The 18,384-nt window shown below is 49.6% G+C and overlaps 1 protein-coding gene across 27 annotated transcripts in view; it reads left to right on the forward strand.

Annotated features, from left to right (window-relative positions):
* The first annotated feature begins 252 nt into the window (after positions 1 to 252).
* The window catches only part of MBD1 (methyl-CpG binding domain protein 1), a 40,182-nt gene continuing 22,050 nt past the window's right edge, over positions 253 to 18,384 (forward strand). The window contains exons 1-17 of one of the 27 annotated variants that reach the window (XM_080683600.1): positions 261 to 468; positions 2,483 to 2,617; positions 6,529 to 6,643; positions 6,743 to 6,909; positions 6,997 to 7,079; positions 7,252 to 7,292; positions 7,662 to 7,808; positions 7,903 to 8,031; positions 8,206 to 8,280; positions 8,424 to 8,540; positions 8,623 to 8,691; positions 9,266 to 9,433; positions 9,780 to 10,079; positions 10,218 to 10,310; positions 10,638 to 10,769; positions 10,856 to 10,917; positions 11,984 to 12,615. In XM_080683600.1, coding sequence (XP_080539726.1) covers positions 2,508 to 2,617; positions 6,529 to 6,643; positions 6,743 to 6,909; positions 6,997 to 7,079; positions 7,252 to 7,292; positions 7,662 to 7,808; positions 7,903 to 8,031; positions 8,206 to 8,280; positions 8,424 to 8,540; positions 8,623 to 8,691; positions 9,266 to 9,433; positions 9,780 to 10,079; positions 10,218 to 10,310; positions 10,638 to 10,769; positions 10,856 to 10,917; positions 11,984 to 12,023 — 1,848 coding nt within the window. In that variant the 5' untranslated portion in view covers positions 261 to 468; positions 2,483 to 2,507 and the 3' untranslated portion in view covers positions 12,024 to 12,615. Of the gene's footprint in view, positions 469 to 2,482; positions 2,618 to 6,528; positions 6,644 to 6,742; positions 6,910 to 6,996; positions 7,080 to 7,251; positions 7,293 to 7,661; positions 7,809 to 7,902; positions 8,032 to 8,205; positions 8,281 to 8,423; positions 8,541 to 8,622; positions 8,692 to 9,265; positions 9,434 to 9,779; positions 10,080 to 10,172; positions 10,311 to 10,637; positions 10,770 to 10,855; positions 10,939 to 11,983; positions 12,795 to 13,915; positions 14,879 to 17,109; positions 17,284 to 18,384 lie in introns of those variants that run through there. The other 26 variants (XM_080683616.1, XM_080683594.1, XM_080683595.1 and 23 more) reach the window with 26 other exon arrangements.

The raw sequence follows: 18,384 nt of genomic DNA on the forward strand, positions 1-18,384 counted from the left end.
CGACCCCAACCCTCCACGCCCCCTTCGGTTGGACTAGAGAGCGCAGGCGCACATGAGGTGGGCGGAGTGGGGAGAGCGCGCCGGTTGGCGAAGCGTGGAGCGCTGGAGCTGCGGGTCTCCGGTAGGGAGGCGAGTGTAATTGGATTGCAACGCGCAAGCGCAGCAGGTCTTGGCCAGGGGCGCGCGCCGCTGCGGGACTCAGCACGCAGGCGCGCGATCCTCCCCACTAAGGGCAAGAGCCGGCCGGGCATTAGTACGCAGGCGTCCCTCTGGGAGCGGAACGCTGGGGGTGGGCCCCGGATTTCCGGTCTCGGGTGCAACGAACGGCCGCGGCGGCGACAGCTACCGCTGGAGCGGCTGCAGAGGAAGAAGAAGAGGAGCTGGGCAAGGCCGGAGTCACTGGCGGGAACCCTCGTAATGGGTTCGCGGACCTAGACCTGTGAAAGCTACCGGCCCGGTGCAGAGCTGGTGAGAGTCGCGGGTGGAAGTGGAGAGCGCTCAGGCGGAGTGTGGAGCAGTGAGGCTCGCTGCGTTGATGGAGGAGGCCCGCAGGCCGATGAGTGGGAGGAATGGCGGCTTCGGAATATTGAGGGGATGGAATAGGGAGATTTAGGCGGAAGACGGAGAGGACTGGGGCTCAGGACGCTGACAGTGGCGGTGTCGGGATTCTGGACGAGGAGTTAGAGGAGTGAGGGGAGATATCGGGGCCTCTCAGGTTGAGGAGAGAGGAACGGGTGTTCAGCACCGAGGGGATTAACGAGGACCTCTCAGGAAGATGACGGAGAGACCTGGGGGCGTTGGATCTTGAAAGGGAGGGACAGGATAGCTAATGGAGGATGAGGAGAGAGAGGGTGTCAGAACGCTGACAGTTAGAGATGGCATGGTCCTGGGACAAGAACAGAGGAATGGGGCGTTTAGAATGCTGAGGGGGAGAATCCGGGTCTTTGGGGCTGATGAGTGGGACAGAAGATGAGGACGCTGGAGGGAAGGAGTGAGAGAACTTTTTAACTACAGAGGAGAGGAGTGGGAGGTCCCAGAGCTGAGACCGGGGAGGACTGTGGCTCAGATCGCCGACAGAGAGGGAAACGTCCAGGCTGAGAACAGAAGCAATGAGGGGCTGTTCAGGGCAGGGATATGGAGGAGTTTGGGACTCTGGTAGAGAACACAGAGGAAATCGAGGCAACTCTGAGGGAGCAGGATAAGAGGACATCAGACAGGGAAGGAAAGAGAGAAACGGGACTCCTGGGTCAAGAACGGAGCGAATGGGAATCGGAGCACTGACGTCTAGAGCTGGGAAAGCAGCCTGAGGGCGAGATGAATGGGGCCTCTTGAGCTGAGGAGGGCGAGTATGGAGGTGACAAAGGGAGGAATAGGGAGCCAGTAGATCAAAGGCAGAGAATGGCTCTTGGGCCAAGGACGGGGAGAAGTAAGGAGGAAGAGTGAACGGTTCCTAGGTGGGCAGTGGGGAGAAATGACAGGCTTTCAGGCAAAGGATGGGGAGGAAGGAATGGGATCAGTGCACTGAAAGTGAGGCATGAGAACCCTTGGGTTGAGGATGGGGCTTCCAGGTCAAGAGGATGACGAATGTCAAGCTCCCGGGCCAGAACAGGGAAGAATTGGTGGGAATGGGGATTTCTCTTCCTTATATTGGCCAGTTGCCTGTGGCAGGTGTCTGAGTAGAGCATATGGGGCGTTATCCAAGGCGTCCCTTGAGATAAACTTAACCGTGCAGGTGTTCAGACATTAAGTAGTTGCTAGCGAAGAGACTACTCTAAGCAAGCAGGACCGAGGGTAGGCATTATCATCTGACCTTATATTAATATAGTTAAGACTGCCGGAGGAATTTGCCACACAAGAATATGCAGTTGCAAATCACACAGCACACTTTATTACTCACAAGGTTCCTGGTGCCGTGGGCTCAGACTTCACGTGGTCCCCGGGGAAGAGTGGCGTCCTCTGCGGGCAGCGGTAGATCTGTCTTTGGGTGGCAGGCTGTCTGGTTGGGTCGAGTCAGCAGGAGGAGGGCGACTGAAGTCTTGCGATCCGAGGTTCGGCATGGGGCAAGGCAGCAAGGAGCGTGGATCAAGAGGATGATCGATGTCTGAAGTCAGGGACCCATTTTTTAAGCCTGTTCTGGCCCACGGCAGTCCAGATGGCTATCAGTAACATACGTCATCACACAAGTGTTATCAGTAACATGTCATGCCTATGGGTGGAGTACAGGAGGAATATGGGGTAAGTTTTATCTATGTCACACACACACAGGGAGCTGGCTACCTAAGTGGTCAAGTCTGACCCTTACTATCTCACTCTAAGAGTTCACCCTAAAATTACAAACTTATAAACTAGAAAATTATTACTATTACAGCAGGTCCCTGGTTTTGCACAAGTATTAATAGATACCAGTGATTTATGTGGCCTGGGGCACAACATCTCACCTCCGACAGGCTCAGTTTCTTCCATTGCCTCCTCCATATTGCAGGCCCCTGCTCCTTCCTGTGGCTCCCATGGCTGAGGAGTGGCTGGACTGCCCAGCCCTGGGCCCCGGCTGGAAGCGTCGTGAGGTTTTTCGAAAGTCAGGTGCCACCTGCGGACGCTCAGACACCTATTACCAGAGGTACTGGTTGGATTGTGGGCAGAGTCAGGGGTAGGACTTAGCCTGGTTAGGCAGAGTAAAATTGGGGTGTGGTTAAATTTATGGGTGGGGCTAAAGTCATGCATATACATTTGATCATTATTTGCAGATTCCATATTTGTAAATTTGCCCGCTCACTACACTTTGTTTGCACCCCCAAAGTCATTACTCAGCTATGTTTTCATGGTCATTCGTGGACATGCAAAGAGCAGCAAAAACCATTTAACTAGCCTGATGCACCTATTCCCAGGTTGAACAAAGCCTTCTTATTCCAGCACTTGTACTATAAACAAGTCCTTTTCATGGTCTACTTAGTGCTGTGTTTTTCAAATTTTTGTGCTGTTTGCAATGGCTCTTAAGCATAGTGCTGAAGTGTTATCTAGTGTTCTACTAGTAAGTGCAAGAAGTCTGTGATGTGCAGTAGGAGAAAATACATCCTATATAATAAAAGGGTAATATGCAAATCGACGGAACTACAGAACGACTGGTCGCTATGATGTGCACTGACCACTAGGGGGCAAATGCTCAATGCAGGAGCCGCTGATCTCCCATGACTTGGCAGTGGCAGTTCTCGGATGACGCACCCTGGTACGAGAGAGGAGGGAGCCTGATTCTGGGGTGTGTCACCCAAGAACCCCCCTCTTGCAATCCGGGACCCCTCAGGGAATGTGGGAGAGCAGGTTTTGGGCCGATCCCCACAGGACAGGGCGAGGGACCCCACCTGCCGGAGGGACCCACTCTGCAGACACCCTTCAAGCAGAGGTACTGCCCCAGGTGCGGCTGGCAGGAGAGGGACCACGGGAGGTTGGCTCCAGGGCCTGTCCGGCCCTTCTCACCCAGTCCTGCCCTGCCGGCCACCTTCTAATTAATTTCCTTTCAATGTGCACGAATGTGTGCACCAGGGCACTAGTGTTAAATAAACTTCATTCAGGTGTGAGTTGCAGTATTGTCAGCTGTGAGTTCATTATCAGTGAATCAAAAGTGTGGTACATCTAGAAAAAGGAGAGGAAATTTGCCAATTTGTACACGAAGCTGCTTCAGAAAGTAGTAGGAAAAGGTGGGAGACTGGCTAATTGTGTGGATCTATGAGATGCTGACCAATAAAGTGTAGTGGGGAGCATTATGAGGCTAAAAGCCCAGAAGTGACAGTCATGTTGCTCAGGTTTAGGAAAATGTTAAACCTGTTGCCACTAGTGCTGGCTATCTCAAACGTTTCAAAGGTGATATATTGTGAAAAATGTTAAATTAAATGCAAGGCAGATTAGAAGTCTGCAGAAGATTTTTAAAAATACCTGCCAAGTGTTATGTGGGAAAGCAGCTACGTAGAAGAGTAGGTTTTCAATACTGATGAGACTGGATTGTTTTACAAGGACATTGGCCAAAAAACCTATATGATGCAGATGAACTTCAAAGCTCCTGGCTTTACATTGTTCAAAGACCACACAGTTAGTTATTTATAAGAAGATTATATTAAATAGGGTATTTTGACACAGAAACACACATAAAACAAGGTTACATAGGATTAGTTTACAAAAATATTGTGACCACAGGCTCATAGGAACCAACCTGTAGTTCTACTAGGAGCAGTGGTTCTATATTCACTAATGCAGTGTTCAAGCTGACTTTATAGAACAAACTACCAGAAATAATGAAATTTGACTATAAGTCATAAACATACATACTTATAAACAATTTATGCATAAGAATTTAAGATATATTTGTGATATACTCATTGTTAAATTTTCTACTCTCTTCCTGAACTTGGTCTAAGTTGCTGTTTTCCTGTAAGAATAATAAAATTACAAATATATTTACATTTACTTATATTTAATTTTACATTCACATATTTTTAGCATATAAAACTTCCAACATTTATAAATGTAAGTGCAATTATCAAGAACTGTAAAGGGCCGAAACCGGTTTGGCTCAGTGGATAGAGCGTCGGCCTGCAGACTCAAGGGTCCCGGGTTCGATTCCGGTCAAGGGCATGTACCTTGGTTGCGGGCACATCCCCAATGGGAGGTGTGCAGGAGGCAGCTGATCGATGTTTCTCTCTCATCGATGTTTCTAGCTCTCTATCCCTCTCCCTTTCCTCTCTGTAAAATATCAATAAAATGTATTTTAAAAAAAAAGAAAAAAAAAAAGAACTGTAAAGGATCAGAGATTTTACTCTAATTAGGTCAAGACAGCAATTGAGTTCAATATCAGTAAATCAAAGTTCAATATCAGTGAATGTCATAGTTTTGTGGGTGCTGTTGGGAGATATAAGATTCCTGGGTCAGAGATGGAAGAGTTTATTACTCTTAGCCGTAGCAGTGTCCAGAATGAGTCCCTGAAAGCCAGTTCCGACAGGGTGAAATGAAGAAGGCTAACTACCACTGCACATGCCCTGGGTTGTATTGTAGGTAAGGAACCCCAAGCTTAAGGACTTCAGTCTTTTGTAATGTTTAGGACAGTAAGGATATCTTCCCTTTGCTCTAGGAGACCCTTCCTCTTACCTTCCAAGGTTATTTACTGTATAAACATCCTTGAAAAGACAGTTAATAGCAAAGGACAAGTTTGTGCCTTTCTTGCAAAGCATACAGAAATGCAAGAGACCTGTGGAGTATTGTGTCCTAACATCAATTACTTAAACTTTTATTTTGTATGTAGTTGCATTTGTTTACACATCTATTTGTATGTATATTTATATGCACATTTTTATATGTATGTAATTGACTGATTTTAGAGAGAGGAAGAGAAAGGGAGAGAGAGAAACATAGATTTGTTGTTCTACTTATTTATGCATTCATTGGTTGCTTCATATATATATATTTATATATTTTTATATTTTTATATATATATGTACACACACACACACACACACACACACACACTAGAGGCCTGAAAATCGTGCACTCAGGGGGTCCCTCAGCCTGGCCTGCACCCTCTCGCAGTCCGGGAGCCCTCGGAGGAAGTCTGACTGATGTCTTAAGCAGGCAATCGGACGTCCTTAGCGCTGCCGCCACTGCCACTGCGCTCGCCAGCCATGAGCCCAGCACAGGGCTTCTGGCTGAGGGGCATTCGCCCTATGGGAGTGCCCTGACCACCAGGGGGCAACTCCTGCACTGAGCGTCTGCCCCTGGTGGTCAGTGCGTGTCATAGCAACCGATTGTTCTGCCGTTCAGTGAATTTGCATATTAACATTTTATTATATAAGATTATTTTTATTGCTTTCAGAGAGGAAGAGAGAGATAGAAACATCAGTGATGAGAATCATTGATCGGCTCCCTCCTATACGCCCCACACTGGGGATCGAGCTAGCAACCTGGGCATGCTCTGACCAGGAATTGAACTGTGATGTACTGGTTCATAGGTCGATGCTCAACCACTGAGCCATGCTGGCTGAGCCATTGGTTGCTTCTTGTATGTGCCCTGACTGGAGATTGAACCTGCAACCTTGGCATATTAGGACAACACTCTAACTAACTGAGCTACCTGGCCAGGGCTGTCTATGTAGATTTGTAAACATTTGTTCCTTACATAAATTTGTTTGTTTGTGTATTTAGTATATACTGCTAACACATTTACATTTTACTTAATGTATTAGTGTTCCTATTTGTGTTTATTTTAACTTACATAGAATACTTCTAGTATTATACGTTATACTAGTAAATACGTGCACATTCATTTGCATTTATATTATTAATTAATGTTTGTATACCTGCTGGTATTTATATACCTTTAATATTCTTGCTACTGAGGGTTAGTTGGGGGAGGGCCTGGCCAAGCAGATCCAGACTACCTTCTGTATTCCACCAGCCCTGCAGGCCTGTCCACCGCTCTGGGGGAATTGTGTAGGTGGAGGGGCAATGGCCCCACCTGCGTACTTATCACTTCTGGCCCACCCCCAGCCCCACAGGAGACAGGATCCGAAGCAAAGTTGAGCTGATCCGATACCTGGGCCCTTCGTGCGACCTCACCCTCTTCGACTTCAAACAAGGCATCCTGTGCTATCCAGCCCCCAAGGTGCTACACAGTGTGGGGTACCCAGATGCCAGGGGGGCCTGAGCCACCTAAAACCCACCCACTGACCTACATTCTTCCTGCCCTTGCTCTTACTTCCAGGCCCAAAACTTGGCTCTCCCCGGAAGGAAGCGGAAGAAGCCTTCGAAGCCAGTTAAAGCTCGAAAATGTCAGGTTGGACCCAAGAGGGTTGAGGTTAGAAAGGAGGCCTCAGGGGCTAAAACCAAGGCTGATGCTGACACAGCCCCAGCTTCGCTCCCTGCACCTGGGTGAGTGTTGGCCTAAAGTGAGCCAAGTGGGTGAGGGTTGTGGTTGGGGGTGTACTCAGGGCCCCACACTCATGTTTCCTATCCCAGGCACTGTGAGAACTGTGGAATCAGCTTCTCAGGGGATGGTACCGGAAGGCAGCGGCTCAAGACATTGTGCAAGGACTGCAGAGGTGAGTGGCCCCTATTACCGGAGGAGATAGGAGCTGGAATAGTTCTGGTGTCAGTCTAGGACACCAGTGTCAGGCTGGACATTGAACGGTGAATGTCAGGGCAGAGCCATTGGATGAGATCAAATATCTGATGCTCCCTTTCCTCACCTCTTCTTATCTTCCTTCCCCCCAGCGCAGAGAATTGCTTTCAACCGGGAGCAGAGGATGTTTAAGGTAAGCGTGACCTGCCTCCTCCTCACAAGTGGATGGTGGGAGCAAGCTGTAACGGGAGCTAGTGGAGGGTCTGAAGGAATGGTGATGGATCCATGTGTTGTCAGTTATTTTGTAGGGAGCTAGCTGCAGTCAGCAGACTGTAATGGGCATTAATAGGATGTTAGTAGATGAGGTTAATGGGAATGGTAGACACTGTGATGGCCTCAATGATGTTGGCTAATCAGTAATGATCAGATACAGTGATGAAGCAAATGGGGGACTAGCAGACATGGTGATGGGAGCTAACGTAGGATCAGCAGATCCTTGAGGGGCAGTGCTCCTGGAGTCACTCTGTTAAGTCTGTGACCTTGCCCCACCCATTCCTTGCAGCGTGTGGGCTGTGGAGAGTGTGCAGCTTGTCGGGTAACCGAGGACTGCGGGGCCTGTTCCACCTGCCTTCTGCAGCTGCCCCATGATGTGGCCTCAGGGCTATTCTGCAAGTGTGAGCGGAGACGGTGCCTCAGGATTGTGGAAAAGGTGAGTTGGGCAGGTGGGGTGGGCCCAAGGCTAACCTTAGCCCCTGGCCCTCCTAGCCCTAGCCCCGTGCATCACGCCTCTGGCCCCCCAACAGAGCCGAGGGTGTGGAGTGTGCCGGGGCTGTCAGACCCGAGAGGACTGTGGCCGTTGCCGAGTCTGCCTTCGCCCTCCCCGCCCTGGTCTCAGGCGCCAGTGGAGGTGCATCCAGCGGCGCTGCCTACGAGTGAGTCAGGCTGGAGGGGCCGGTGCTGGTGGGGCCAGGGCTGGGGCAGAGCTCATTCTGCTGTTAAACTTGCTGCTGCTTCCTCCCAACCTGGCCTTGCCCACCTCATGTCTTCTTTTCTCCTTTACCCTACTCTCACCTTCCTGGCCCTACCTACCTGCCCCTGTCTGCCAGCATCTTGCCCATCGCCTGCGTCGCCACCATCAGCGATGTCAACGACGCCCTCCCCTAGCTGTGGCTCCCCCTGCTGTGAGTGCCCCATCCCACTCTGCCTGTCTGTCCCACGCATGCTTTCTGCATTCCTGGGTGGTGGTGGGGGCGGGGAGGGCGGGTCCTGTGTCTGCCTGGTGCCACCATGCCTAAACTAACCTACTTTTTTGGCTTTCTCCTAGGGTAAGCGTAGCCGCCGCAGGGGAGGCTGTGACTCCAAGATGGCTGCCCGGCGGCGTTCCAGAACCCAGCCACTACCTCCGCTTCCCCCACCTCAGCCTCCAGAGTCCCCAGAGCTGGTGAGGCCCTAGAGGGCGGGGGAAGGCACAACCCTAATCTTACCCAGTACCTAACATGACCCCACCCCATTTGCCTCTGCAGCACCCCAGAGCCCTGGGCCCCTCATCACCTGCTGAGTTCATCTATTACTGTGTAGACGAGGACGAGCTAGTGAGTGGCCCCATCTTACCTGGACAAGTCTAGACTCTCCTAAGGCACTTGGTTAAGCCCAAAGAAGCACGTGCTGCAATGGGCCTAATAGGGGAAGAGCAAGGCAGAGTAATGGGTACCAGTATGGGATAAGCAGACAATGGGGAGAGACTAATATGGGATCACCAGGTGCAGTGATAGTACCTAATGCCACGTGAAGTAACATTCTGGTGGGGCTAAAAGAGAAAAAGCTGTCACGATGACCAGAGTTCACATAGGGCAAGTAGACATAGCAGGTGTGGTAGGTGCTAATATAGGGTCAGCAGAATCCTGCTAGAGGTGGGGAGGTCAAAGACCTTGTCTTGGTAGCTAGTGGGGACTAGCAGATAGAGTAATGGATACTGTGTTGGAGCAGCCACAGTGCTAATGGTATCGAGAGGTATTTGGTACAGTGATAGCGCCTGATGTGTGACTAGTGGGAGTCAGGCTAAGACTACTGTGCGTCTAGTTCCCTCCCATGGGGCTAGTGGAGGAGCAGCAGGAACAGTACTGTACTAGTCTTAACGACAGTACCCCTATCTCCCCTGTCCCCCAGCAACCTTACACAAACCGCCGGCAGAACCGAAAGTGTGGGGCCTGTGCAGCCTGCCTGCGGCGGATGGACTGTGGCCACTGTGACTTCTGCTTCGACAAGCCCAAATTCGGGGGCAGTAACCAGAAGCGCCAGAAGTGTCGTTGGCGCCAATGCCTGCAGTTTGCCATGGTGGGTAAGGCAGGAAGGGTCAGGTGGGCACTTTAGGTTAGGCCGGGTCCCCCAGTGCCTGGGAGTGGTGGGTGGGACAGGCCAGATGGGTCTTGCAGCTTCAGAGGGGTGAGTGGGGCAATGGGTTTGGTCCAGGATTAGTTAGACATCGAGCCAATGTAAATGAGGAATTTGGGTTCATTGGCACTGGTAACAGGAGACAAGCAGGCTCAGTGATAAGGGGCTCATATGTAAGCAGATTTTCTGCTGGTACTAGTCGGGGGATCAGCAGGCTTGTTGGTCAGGGCCGGGTAGTGTGGTCAGGTCACTGCATCAGGTGACCATAACACCCTACCTCTTCTCACAGAAGCGCCTGCTGCCAAGTGTCTGGGCAGGGTCTGAGGATGGGGCAGCGTCACCCCCACCTATCACTCGTCGAAAGAGGCCAGGATCTACTCGACGGCCCCGTGTAGGCCATACCTTGAAGACCCCCTCGGGCACGCCCACAGTCCGAACAAACCAAGCTCAGACTCCAGTGAAACAGGAAGCAGGCAATGGCTTTGTGTTGCCCCCGCCTGGCACTGACCTTGTGTTCTTACGAGAGGGTGCAAGCAGTCCTGTGCAGGTACCTGGCCCTGCCCCAGCTTCCACAGAACCCCTGTTGCAGGTGAGGGCCCCACCTCAACCTGCCCTTCCCAACCCTGTCCAGCCTTGTTCCAGGAAGCTGGGACCAAGTCTGCTGCAATCCTCCTTCACACAGGGGGCCCAGTGCCCTGGCCTGAGTTGGGTTGTGGTCTTACCCCAGGTGAAGCAAGAGAAGGTGGATGCTCAGGAAGACTGGACACCAGGCAGAGCCATCCTGACTTCTCCCGTATTGCTGCGTGGCTGCCCCAGCAAGGTGGGGCTCAGTGATGGGTGATCTGTGAGCTGAGTGATGGTGAGCCGTGATGGTGGTTCTTTGAGCCGAGCAATGGGTGTGCTGATTGCAGCCTTTCCACAGAATTCCTCTGCCTTCCCCAGGCAACTAGCTTTGCCTGCCTTGCTGCCCAGCTAATAGAAAAACGGAAATCTGAGGGGAGTGGGGAAAATTCTTAGACAGATGGTTTTTCTGTGCCGAAGTGTGATGGAAGGGTTTATGAGCACAGTGACAGGTTGGCTGATAGGAGACTCTTTCCTTAGGCCAACCTTGCTTTTCTGACTGTTGCCTATTTCCCACCTCTCCCAGGCAGTAGACTCAGGCCTGCCACTTGTGAAGCAAGAGCCACCTGACCCTGAGGAGGACAAAGAGAAGAGCAAGGATGACTCAGCCTCTGATTCGGCCCCAGAGGAGGAGGCAGGAGGGGCTGGCACGCCAGTGGTCAGTGCTCGGGGACACCGCACCCTGCCCTGACTTAACTTGAACCCAACCAGCCATGTTGACCCATGATGTTAATTCTTCCCCAGATCACGGAGATTTTCAGCCTGGGTGGAACCCGTCTTCGGGACACAGCAGTCTGGTTGCCAAGGTGTGGCCCGTATAGTGAGGGGTGGGGATGGGGTGGGTTCCGGTCAGATGTGGGCCTTGAGTTTTGAGCCTTGAGTATTTTGGCATGGTGCAGTAGGGGTAAAGGCCCCACACTGTGTTGATCATGATCAGTGAGGAGGTATGTGTAGGCCCCTAGAGATTTCCTGAGGTCCAGGTCAGGGCTCATCTTGGGGGGTGGGGGGGGTGTCAAGGGAGAGGATTTGTTGTCCTGTGATGAGATTAGAAAGAAAAAAGGAAGGAAAGCCTGGTCCCTAAGAAAAAAACCAGCAAGAGTCAGACTTTAAATTTGTACTCAGAGAATCATCATTAGGGGTCTTCAATGCTTTTAGAGTCTCCAAGAGATGACCAGGTGGGCTGGATAGTGGTGGATGAGCAGGAGATCTGGGTCGACACACAAGTGTGTGATCTTGGGCTAGTCCTGAACCTCCTGGAGGGGGTTAGGCTATGTTTCTTGAGCCTTTCCTGGGCCTGTTGAGGTTATTGACAGTTTCATCTGCTCTGCAGAACTGTCCCTGCAGGCCTGGCAACAGGATGAAGGCTAGGTGCCTGTAAGGACTGGGATAGTGAGAGGACAGAGAATGCTGCTTTCTGCAGAATGATGACAGGCCCCACATAGAGCCCCAGACATAGACAACGTAAACTATTGACCTCAGCACCTGGATTCTTTTGTTCCTACAAACTAGTTTCTGCAGGCCAGAAGTCCCTCCATCTGCACTTGGGCAATTACAGAGCTACTGATTAAGTCCCTGCTGGATACACTGCAGTGTGGGTGATAACAGCAGTGAATACAATGACCATGGAAGGCTTGTCTTTCAGGAGTATTCCTGCCTTCAGGGAACTTATACTCTGACCAGGGAAACAGTTTCCCTAAGTGTGAAATCATTACATATAACAAAGAAAGGAGTGATGTGCTGTTTGTCATGGAAGATTTTAGGAGAGAGAGAAGGAATAATTAAGGGGAAGAAGAGTAGGAAATGGTTTTGTGATGCTCCATTTTTTACATAGCAAACAACCTTCAACATACAGACCTGCTCCCTCTTCTCTAGGTCCAAGGACCTTAAAAAACCTGGAACTAGAAAGCAGTAGACTGGAGGCTTCTGCAGACTGTAGGATTCAAGGTGAAATTTACAGACCGGCTTTATGAGAGACAACACTGACCTACTCAGAGGCTGGACCGTAAAGCGATGGCCAGGGCTTGTGTAGGAATCAGTGGGAACTGGAAACGCCACCAAACCAGAGGAGCAGGCCTGTTCAGTCCTTTGAGCTTATAGAGGAAGTAAGGAAGAAAGGAAGAGAAAGTAGAAAGTTGGTGCATCTGCTCCAAATGGTGCAAATCCCAGAAGCCTGAACATGACAAGAAGTTTGACTGTTAGGGGTGGAGGAGCTGGGATTGGGGCTGGGGGGTAGAATTAGAGCCACCACAAACAAGCTAAACAGGCCATCTTCATCAATATGAAATGGCTTCTGGGTGAGACCTGACAGTGTCTCTAAACATTTCCTCAGGGAGACAGCAATTGAAAATGTAATGTGAATAAATAAGGAAAGGAACTGCAATCTGGTGAGTTCTTCCTTAGGGACCCAGTTTTATTTCTCAGAATGGTCTTTTCAGGAAGACTGATTTTGCCCATTTTTGCAGATGGAAAGACATACTCACAAATTAAATAACTTGTCCAATGTCAAACAGCTAGTGTTGATAGAGTCTAGAATTAAACCATTAATTAATGTAAAAGCCTTGTTCTTTAAGCCACTAACCCATAAACTGTAATCCCGAGTTCAGTAATGTGTAATAATATAGTAACAAGTTTCCAGCAACTCCAAAAACAAGATGAATGAATTTTAAGCATTATAACAAATCCTTACACTGCTGTCTCTGGCATGGTCTAGGGCAGGGGTGGGCAAACTTTTTGACTCGAGGGCCACAATGGGTTCTTAAACTAGACCGGAGGGCCGGAACAAAAGCATGGATGGAGTGTTTGTGTGAACTAATAGAAATTCAAAGTAAAGGAGCGGAGGGGAGAGCAAGAGAACCGGATAGAACAGCCGGATCCGGCCCGAGGGCCGTAGTTTGCCCAAGGCTGGTCTAGGGAGTGCCAAGCTGTGTGCTTGGGTCTCCTTGTTAGAGCACCTGTGCATCCAGACTGGGTTCTTTCCAGGTCTCTGTTGTTGCACAAGATTCCTCAAACCCTAAAAGGTGTCCTTCCACCCTGGCTGCTGTCCATTTTGCGTTTTCCTCCTCCTCTTCAGCCAAAGCAGTCTTCGAAGTAGAGCTGTCAGCTTGGCTCATCTTTCTTGACCATTGTGTCCCCTGCCCCTTGACATTTGTGCTTGGTTTCTGCTCTCAGCCCATCTACAAGGAGTGTGAGTTTCTGCTTCAAGTCCTGTCGAAGGGCCAGTCTTGGCTCAGCCTGCCTCACTGTCCAATATTTTGCATAGTGCTAAAAGTGATTAGACATGAGATCATCACTTAGCCAGCTTTACAAGGTCAGGACTGAGTGTGTGCCCCTTTAAATTTTGTAGCTTTTGTGCATCCCTTGCCTTACTCTAGTTCCAGCCTTGCAGCTTTGGATGATTCAGAGGTAGATTAGCTATTTCCCTGCTGTAACTCATGATACAGCCCTCTGCCACCCTCTTCTGCCCCTTTCTTTGCCTTGTCCCACCTACTTCAGCCAGAGTCAACGGGATAATTTTCTGCTATTGTCTTGCTCCTCCCAGGATCCAACCACCCAACCCTAGTATTCTGGTAATTTTGACAATGATGTCCTATGTGAAATTGATTTGATTGGTATTCTGACTGATGAAATAAGAATCTGGTTATTGTGTGTATCAGGGTACAATTAGAAAAGCAGCACCACTGATATAAAGATTTTATATATATGTATGTATGTATATTTATATATATATGTATATATGTATATATATGTATATTAAGGGATTTATAGGTATTTGACCATACATAATTGTGGGAGCTGGTTAAACAGTCTCTTTAAGGCTGTTGTCTTTGCATCTAATGCTGGAGCTTGAAGTCTGCAGGGCAGGCAATCGGGAAGGGAAGATGGATGTAAATGTGGGAGACCGAGGACACATTGGCGCCCACAAGCACAAGCTGGACCCCCCCTGCAGATGGCCTGGAACCCATGTCACTCACCACCTCCAACTTCGATGATGTGGGTGTCCTGCAGAAGAAACTGGTGCCCTTCACCACAGAGTTAAATATGCATCTGGCCTAGGAATTTGAGAAGCTGAAGGAGGATCCTGGGGAGGTGGAGCGGCTACTGACCTGTTACTCCACACCTAGGAGGCGAGCCAGCAGATAAATGACAGCGTGTGAACTGCAACAGTGCCTGGTGCTCCTGCACCAACTTCCAAAGCATAAAAACAACATGCTGCTGTTTCACGCTCCCCTGCAGTTAGCACATAAAATGTTTCTTGTGGCCCATTCTAACCGGAAGCATATGGGGAAGGGAGTTCTGGGAAACCTAGGCTAGTCAAGGTGATGCATCACCAAGCCAGCCTGGCATGAATCTGCTCCAAAGGGTCTCACTACTTACCTGAGGATAACCATAAAGCTACATTGCTGGAAATGCAAAGTGGAAGGAAGACCATGGATTTCATGGTGACCCAGCAATACAGAAATTCCGTCAAACCCACCCAGTAGAAATGTGGGTCTCAGCTCTGTCACTATTGAGAACCTGGCCCATGGTAGGCACTGAACTTAATACTGGGGTACAGGAATGAAAAAGATAGAGTCCATGCAATTTTATTAAATACATCAATATGTATTGCAAATGGTGAATGGATTTCCAACTTTCATGGAATTTGTAGAATTCAGAAAACTATCAAGAGGATAGCCCTTGTATGAACCTTGTTGGGGCCCAATAGGAATTGGAAATAATATAGTTTTTGTCTCTAAGCTGTTCTATTTTAAAATTATTTTTAAACGATTTTTGTTGTCCCATTTACTGATTCGTATATTTAGTGTATCTTCTGGGAATGTCATGTTGATGGTAACAGCGTTGACTGCCTCTGAGAAAGTGGGATAGTGGGTGGCAAGATAAAGGTCAGGTTCTGATCAAGGACCTTGGGCAAGTAATTCCTATTAGGCCTCCGCGGGGGTTTGGCTGAATGCCTAGGCTCACCGCGCCTAGCCGGGCCCCACCACCCTCGGGATAGGCCCGCCTGAGGGCGTGGGACCACCGTCATCCCACCTGGCCCCGGGAACTCGGCCCCTCACCCCTACAGGACCTGGCGGGCCAGGGGCGTGGCCTCCGCCCGTATAAGGGAAATTGATTCAAATTGTGGTAAAACAGGCAAAACCGAACTGGAGTTAAATTACGGGGCTTGCCTCTGATGAGGGTGCGGCAAGACAAGCTCATGACCAACGCTTGGGACGTTACAGGGCAGCCGGGTGTCACCCGGGGGTAGCTTCCCCCTGTCACCAAAACTCATTTCAACGGGATCCTCCGGGCTCTACGACCTCGGGGGTGCCTCAGGCACCCCCAATCTCAGCTGCTTTTCCCAAACGCCCACGCCTGGCCGAGGGTGTTTTCATTCCCTCCCTTCCTCCCCAAGGATTTGGTGTCCGGAGACCAGCCGGTGACCAGACACCCGTGGGACTGAAAGGTCAAGGAACTAGCTGGCCCTCAGGACTCGGTCCAGGGATCCGAGACGACCATCTAACTTACTTCTTTCTGTTTGTTTCAGGCTACATTAACTCTTAGTAAATGAAAATGAGTATTTTACTGAACTGCAATTGAAAGAAGAAGCATTATAGGGAAAAATTATTTTAAAAGATTATTAAAAGAGAAGAAACATTATTTTGTGGCTGAAAAGCTGAACCAGCAATTCAGGAAATGGAATCCAAATCTAGAAAAGTACCATATACAAAAGCTGAAGTGGGTGGATTACAAGTGATTAAGGAATGTTAGTTTACAGTAAATTGCAGCCTTAAGATGGTATGCACAATAATTGTGCTTTGGTTATTGTTACACGGCAGTAACTGACTAGGTACTGATTTTTTTCTATAATCTATATATTCTAGTGTTCTATATCTGCCCCCACTTTAGAGTGAGAGCAGCAAAGTGTCATTCTTAATTGGCTTTAAGGTATTGACTACATTGCTCTTGGCTGGAAATACAGCGGTGGTCTCCACCTGCTGAGGGCCCCTTCCAGGTTCCCTGGGACCCGGATTCTCAGAGCCTGATTTCCTTGCACGTTTAACCCACACATCTTGACTTTGGTCCAATGTGACCCTTGACTCAGACTCTTGGTTTTTATGGTGCCCAGCCATTCCTATCACTGCACTACCAGCCCATCAGGTCTGCCCCCCATCCGAGAGTACCCCGAGTGTAACTCTTGGTTTGTGCCCAGAGTAATAAGATTTTATTAGTAACAGATTTATCATTACTGGTTGGGCAGGCTGACAAGGCAGTTCGGCTCTCAGCCTTTATTGTAAAATGAAGATAATATCTGCTGTTCCGTTAACCTGTAAGACAGACGTCCTCAAACTACGGACTGCGGGCCACATGCGGCCCGCGGAGGACATTTATCCGGCCCGCCGGGTGCCGCTGCCTGTCCTGCTTAGCAGCCGACTCGTCCGGGTCCGCAGTGCGCATAGGAATTTGTTCGTAGTTTTTTTTTTTTAAACTATAGTCCGGCCCTCCAACTGTCTGAGGGACAGTGAACTGGCCCCCTGTTTAAAAAGTCGGAGTGTAAGGTATTTGTGAGGCTCAAACATCTTATGTGTAAAAATACCTTGCAAATTACTGTAAAAAACTACAAAAATATACAAGGAGGTCTTGTGATGATTTACATTATCAGATTATCCTAGGATGGCCACAAAATTTAATAACCTTCCCACAAAATGTCCACTAACCTTTCTCGTGCTTTTAGACCGACTGGTTATAGGATATAAATAGCAAAGCCAATTGGAATATTATTAGATCTTGGACTTCACTTTGGGTAATGGAAGCTTTTTTCTACTATTCTGATGAACCCTAGAGGAAAAGGGCGAGGTCCGCAGGAGACCTAATCAAGGGCATGGTGAGGGCCCCTTCCCCTTCCCCGTCCCCTGCGCAGACTCAGCTTATCCGCTTCCAGAGGAAGTCGCAAGTCCCGGCGTCTTTGGTCACCATGGTGACAGGATCAACTTCCGCCCCACCCACCTGCCCCGCGAGGCTCACCATGGCAACCTGACATCTGTGTCGCGGAAGCTGGTTCCGCCGGTCGCCACCCTTAGGGAACTGCGGCAGCCGCCGCCCCATCCCGAGGGGACTTGAAAATGTACAGCCAGCGGTTTGGCATCGTACAGCGGGAGGTTAAGGGCCCCACTCCCAAAGTGGTGATGGTGGTAAGCAGGGGATGTGTGCGGGGCCCAACTGCTTTCTGCATCCTCGAGCACTCCCGACCTAGTTGAGTCCAATCTGGTTTCCAGCGGGGGCTCTCAGGAAAACAGGTGCCTGATACAATGGGGTTGAGTTTTGAAAAGATGGATAATTTCGCTTTGTGTTCCATCCCTCTTCCCCCTCCCCTGCGTCAGTTACAATATTTAGATTCTGTATTTGGAGAATTACTACTTGGGATCTTGAGGGGTTTCAGTCTCCAAGACACCCAAAGGCTGTCCTCGTCCCTTGCGATTTGCGGAGTGTGTGTCATGGGAAAGGCAGTGGGTCAGGCAGCAGGAAATGGGGTCTGGGCTGGAGGTGATTTGGCTGTCTGTGGAAGGGGTGTTGGGCTGTGAGGGGTTGCCAGGGGTTATAGAGCACTTCTGTGCAAACTCAACTGTAACAGAAGTGTCCCTGCAGGCCTGGATGGCAACAGGAGGGTTTGTTGCCTGGAAAGCTGGCTTGGTCTTAGGTACATGCACCTGTGTTTCAACAGGCTAGAAAACTTCCACGTGTAATTAGGCAATTATGGAGGTATTGCTTGAGTGCCTCCTGCATGCACAGCAGAGTGGGAGACACAATGACCCTGGGAGGTTTACCCTTCCCCAGGAGTCTGATCCCTGTCTTCAAGTTGCTTGTTATCTAGTTGCAGAAACAACCTGCTCATGCAGAAAACCATAAAAGGTTAACGGTAGATGGTGGTATGCTATAGTCGTGAGGACATTTCATGAAGGGAGTATCAGGGATAATGAAGGATACAATTATATGTTCCATGTGCACACAGCAATTATCAGTCCGTTTATAGACCTGCTCCCTCCAAGGACTGTAGGATTGGGTCTGAAATCAGTACACTGGAGTTTCTACAGACTGTAGGGTTTAAGTTAATTATGGACAGACTTAATCAGGGACAGAAACTTACCTACCTTGGGTTTGGTATCAGAACACAGAGCCGAGGGGCTGGTGCCATTGGTCAGGTGCCATTATTTGTGTTGGGAACAGTAAGGGTTTCTGTTCCACCAGATTACCACCAGACCAGAGAAACAGGCCTATTTAATGCGTTGAGCTTA

This window comes from Plecotus auritus, assembly GCF_963455305.1.
Source record: "Plecotus auritus genome assembly, chromosome: 8".
NCBI classification, from domain to species: domain Eukaryota; kingdom Metazoa; phylum Chordata; class Mammalia; order Chiroptera; family Vespertilionidae; genus Plecotus; species Plecotus auritus.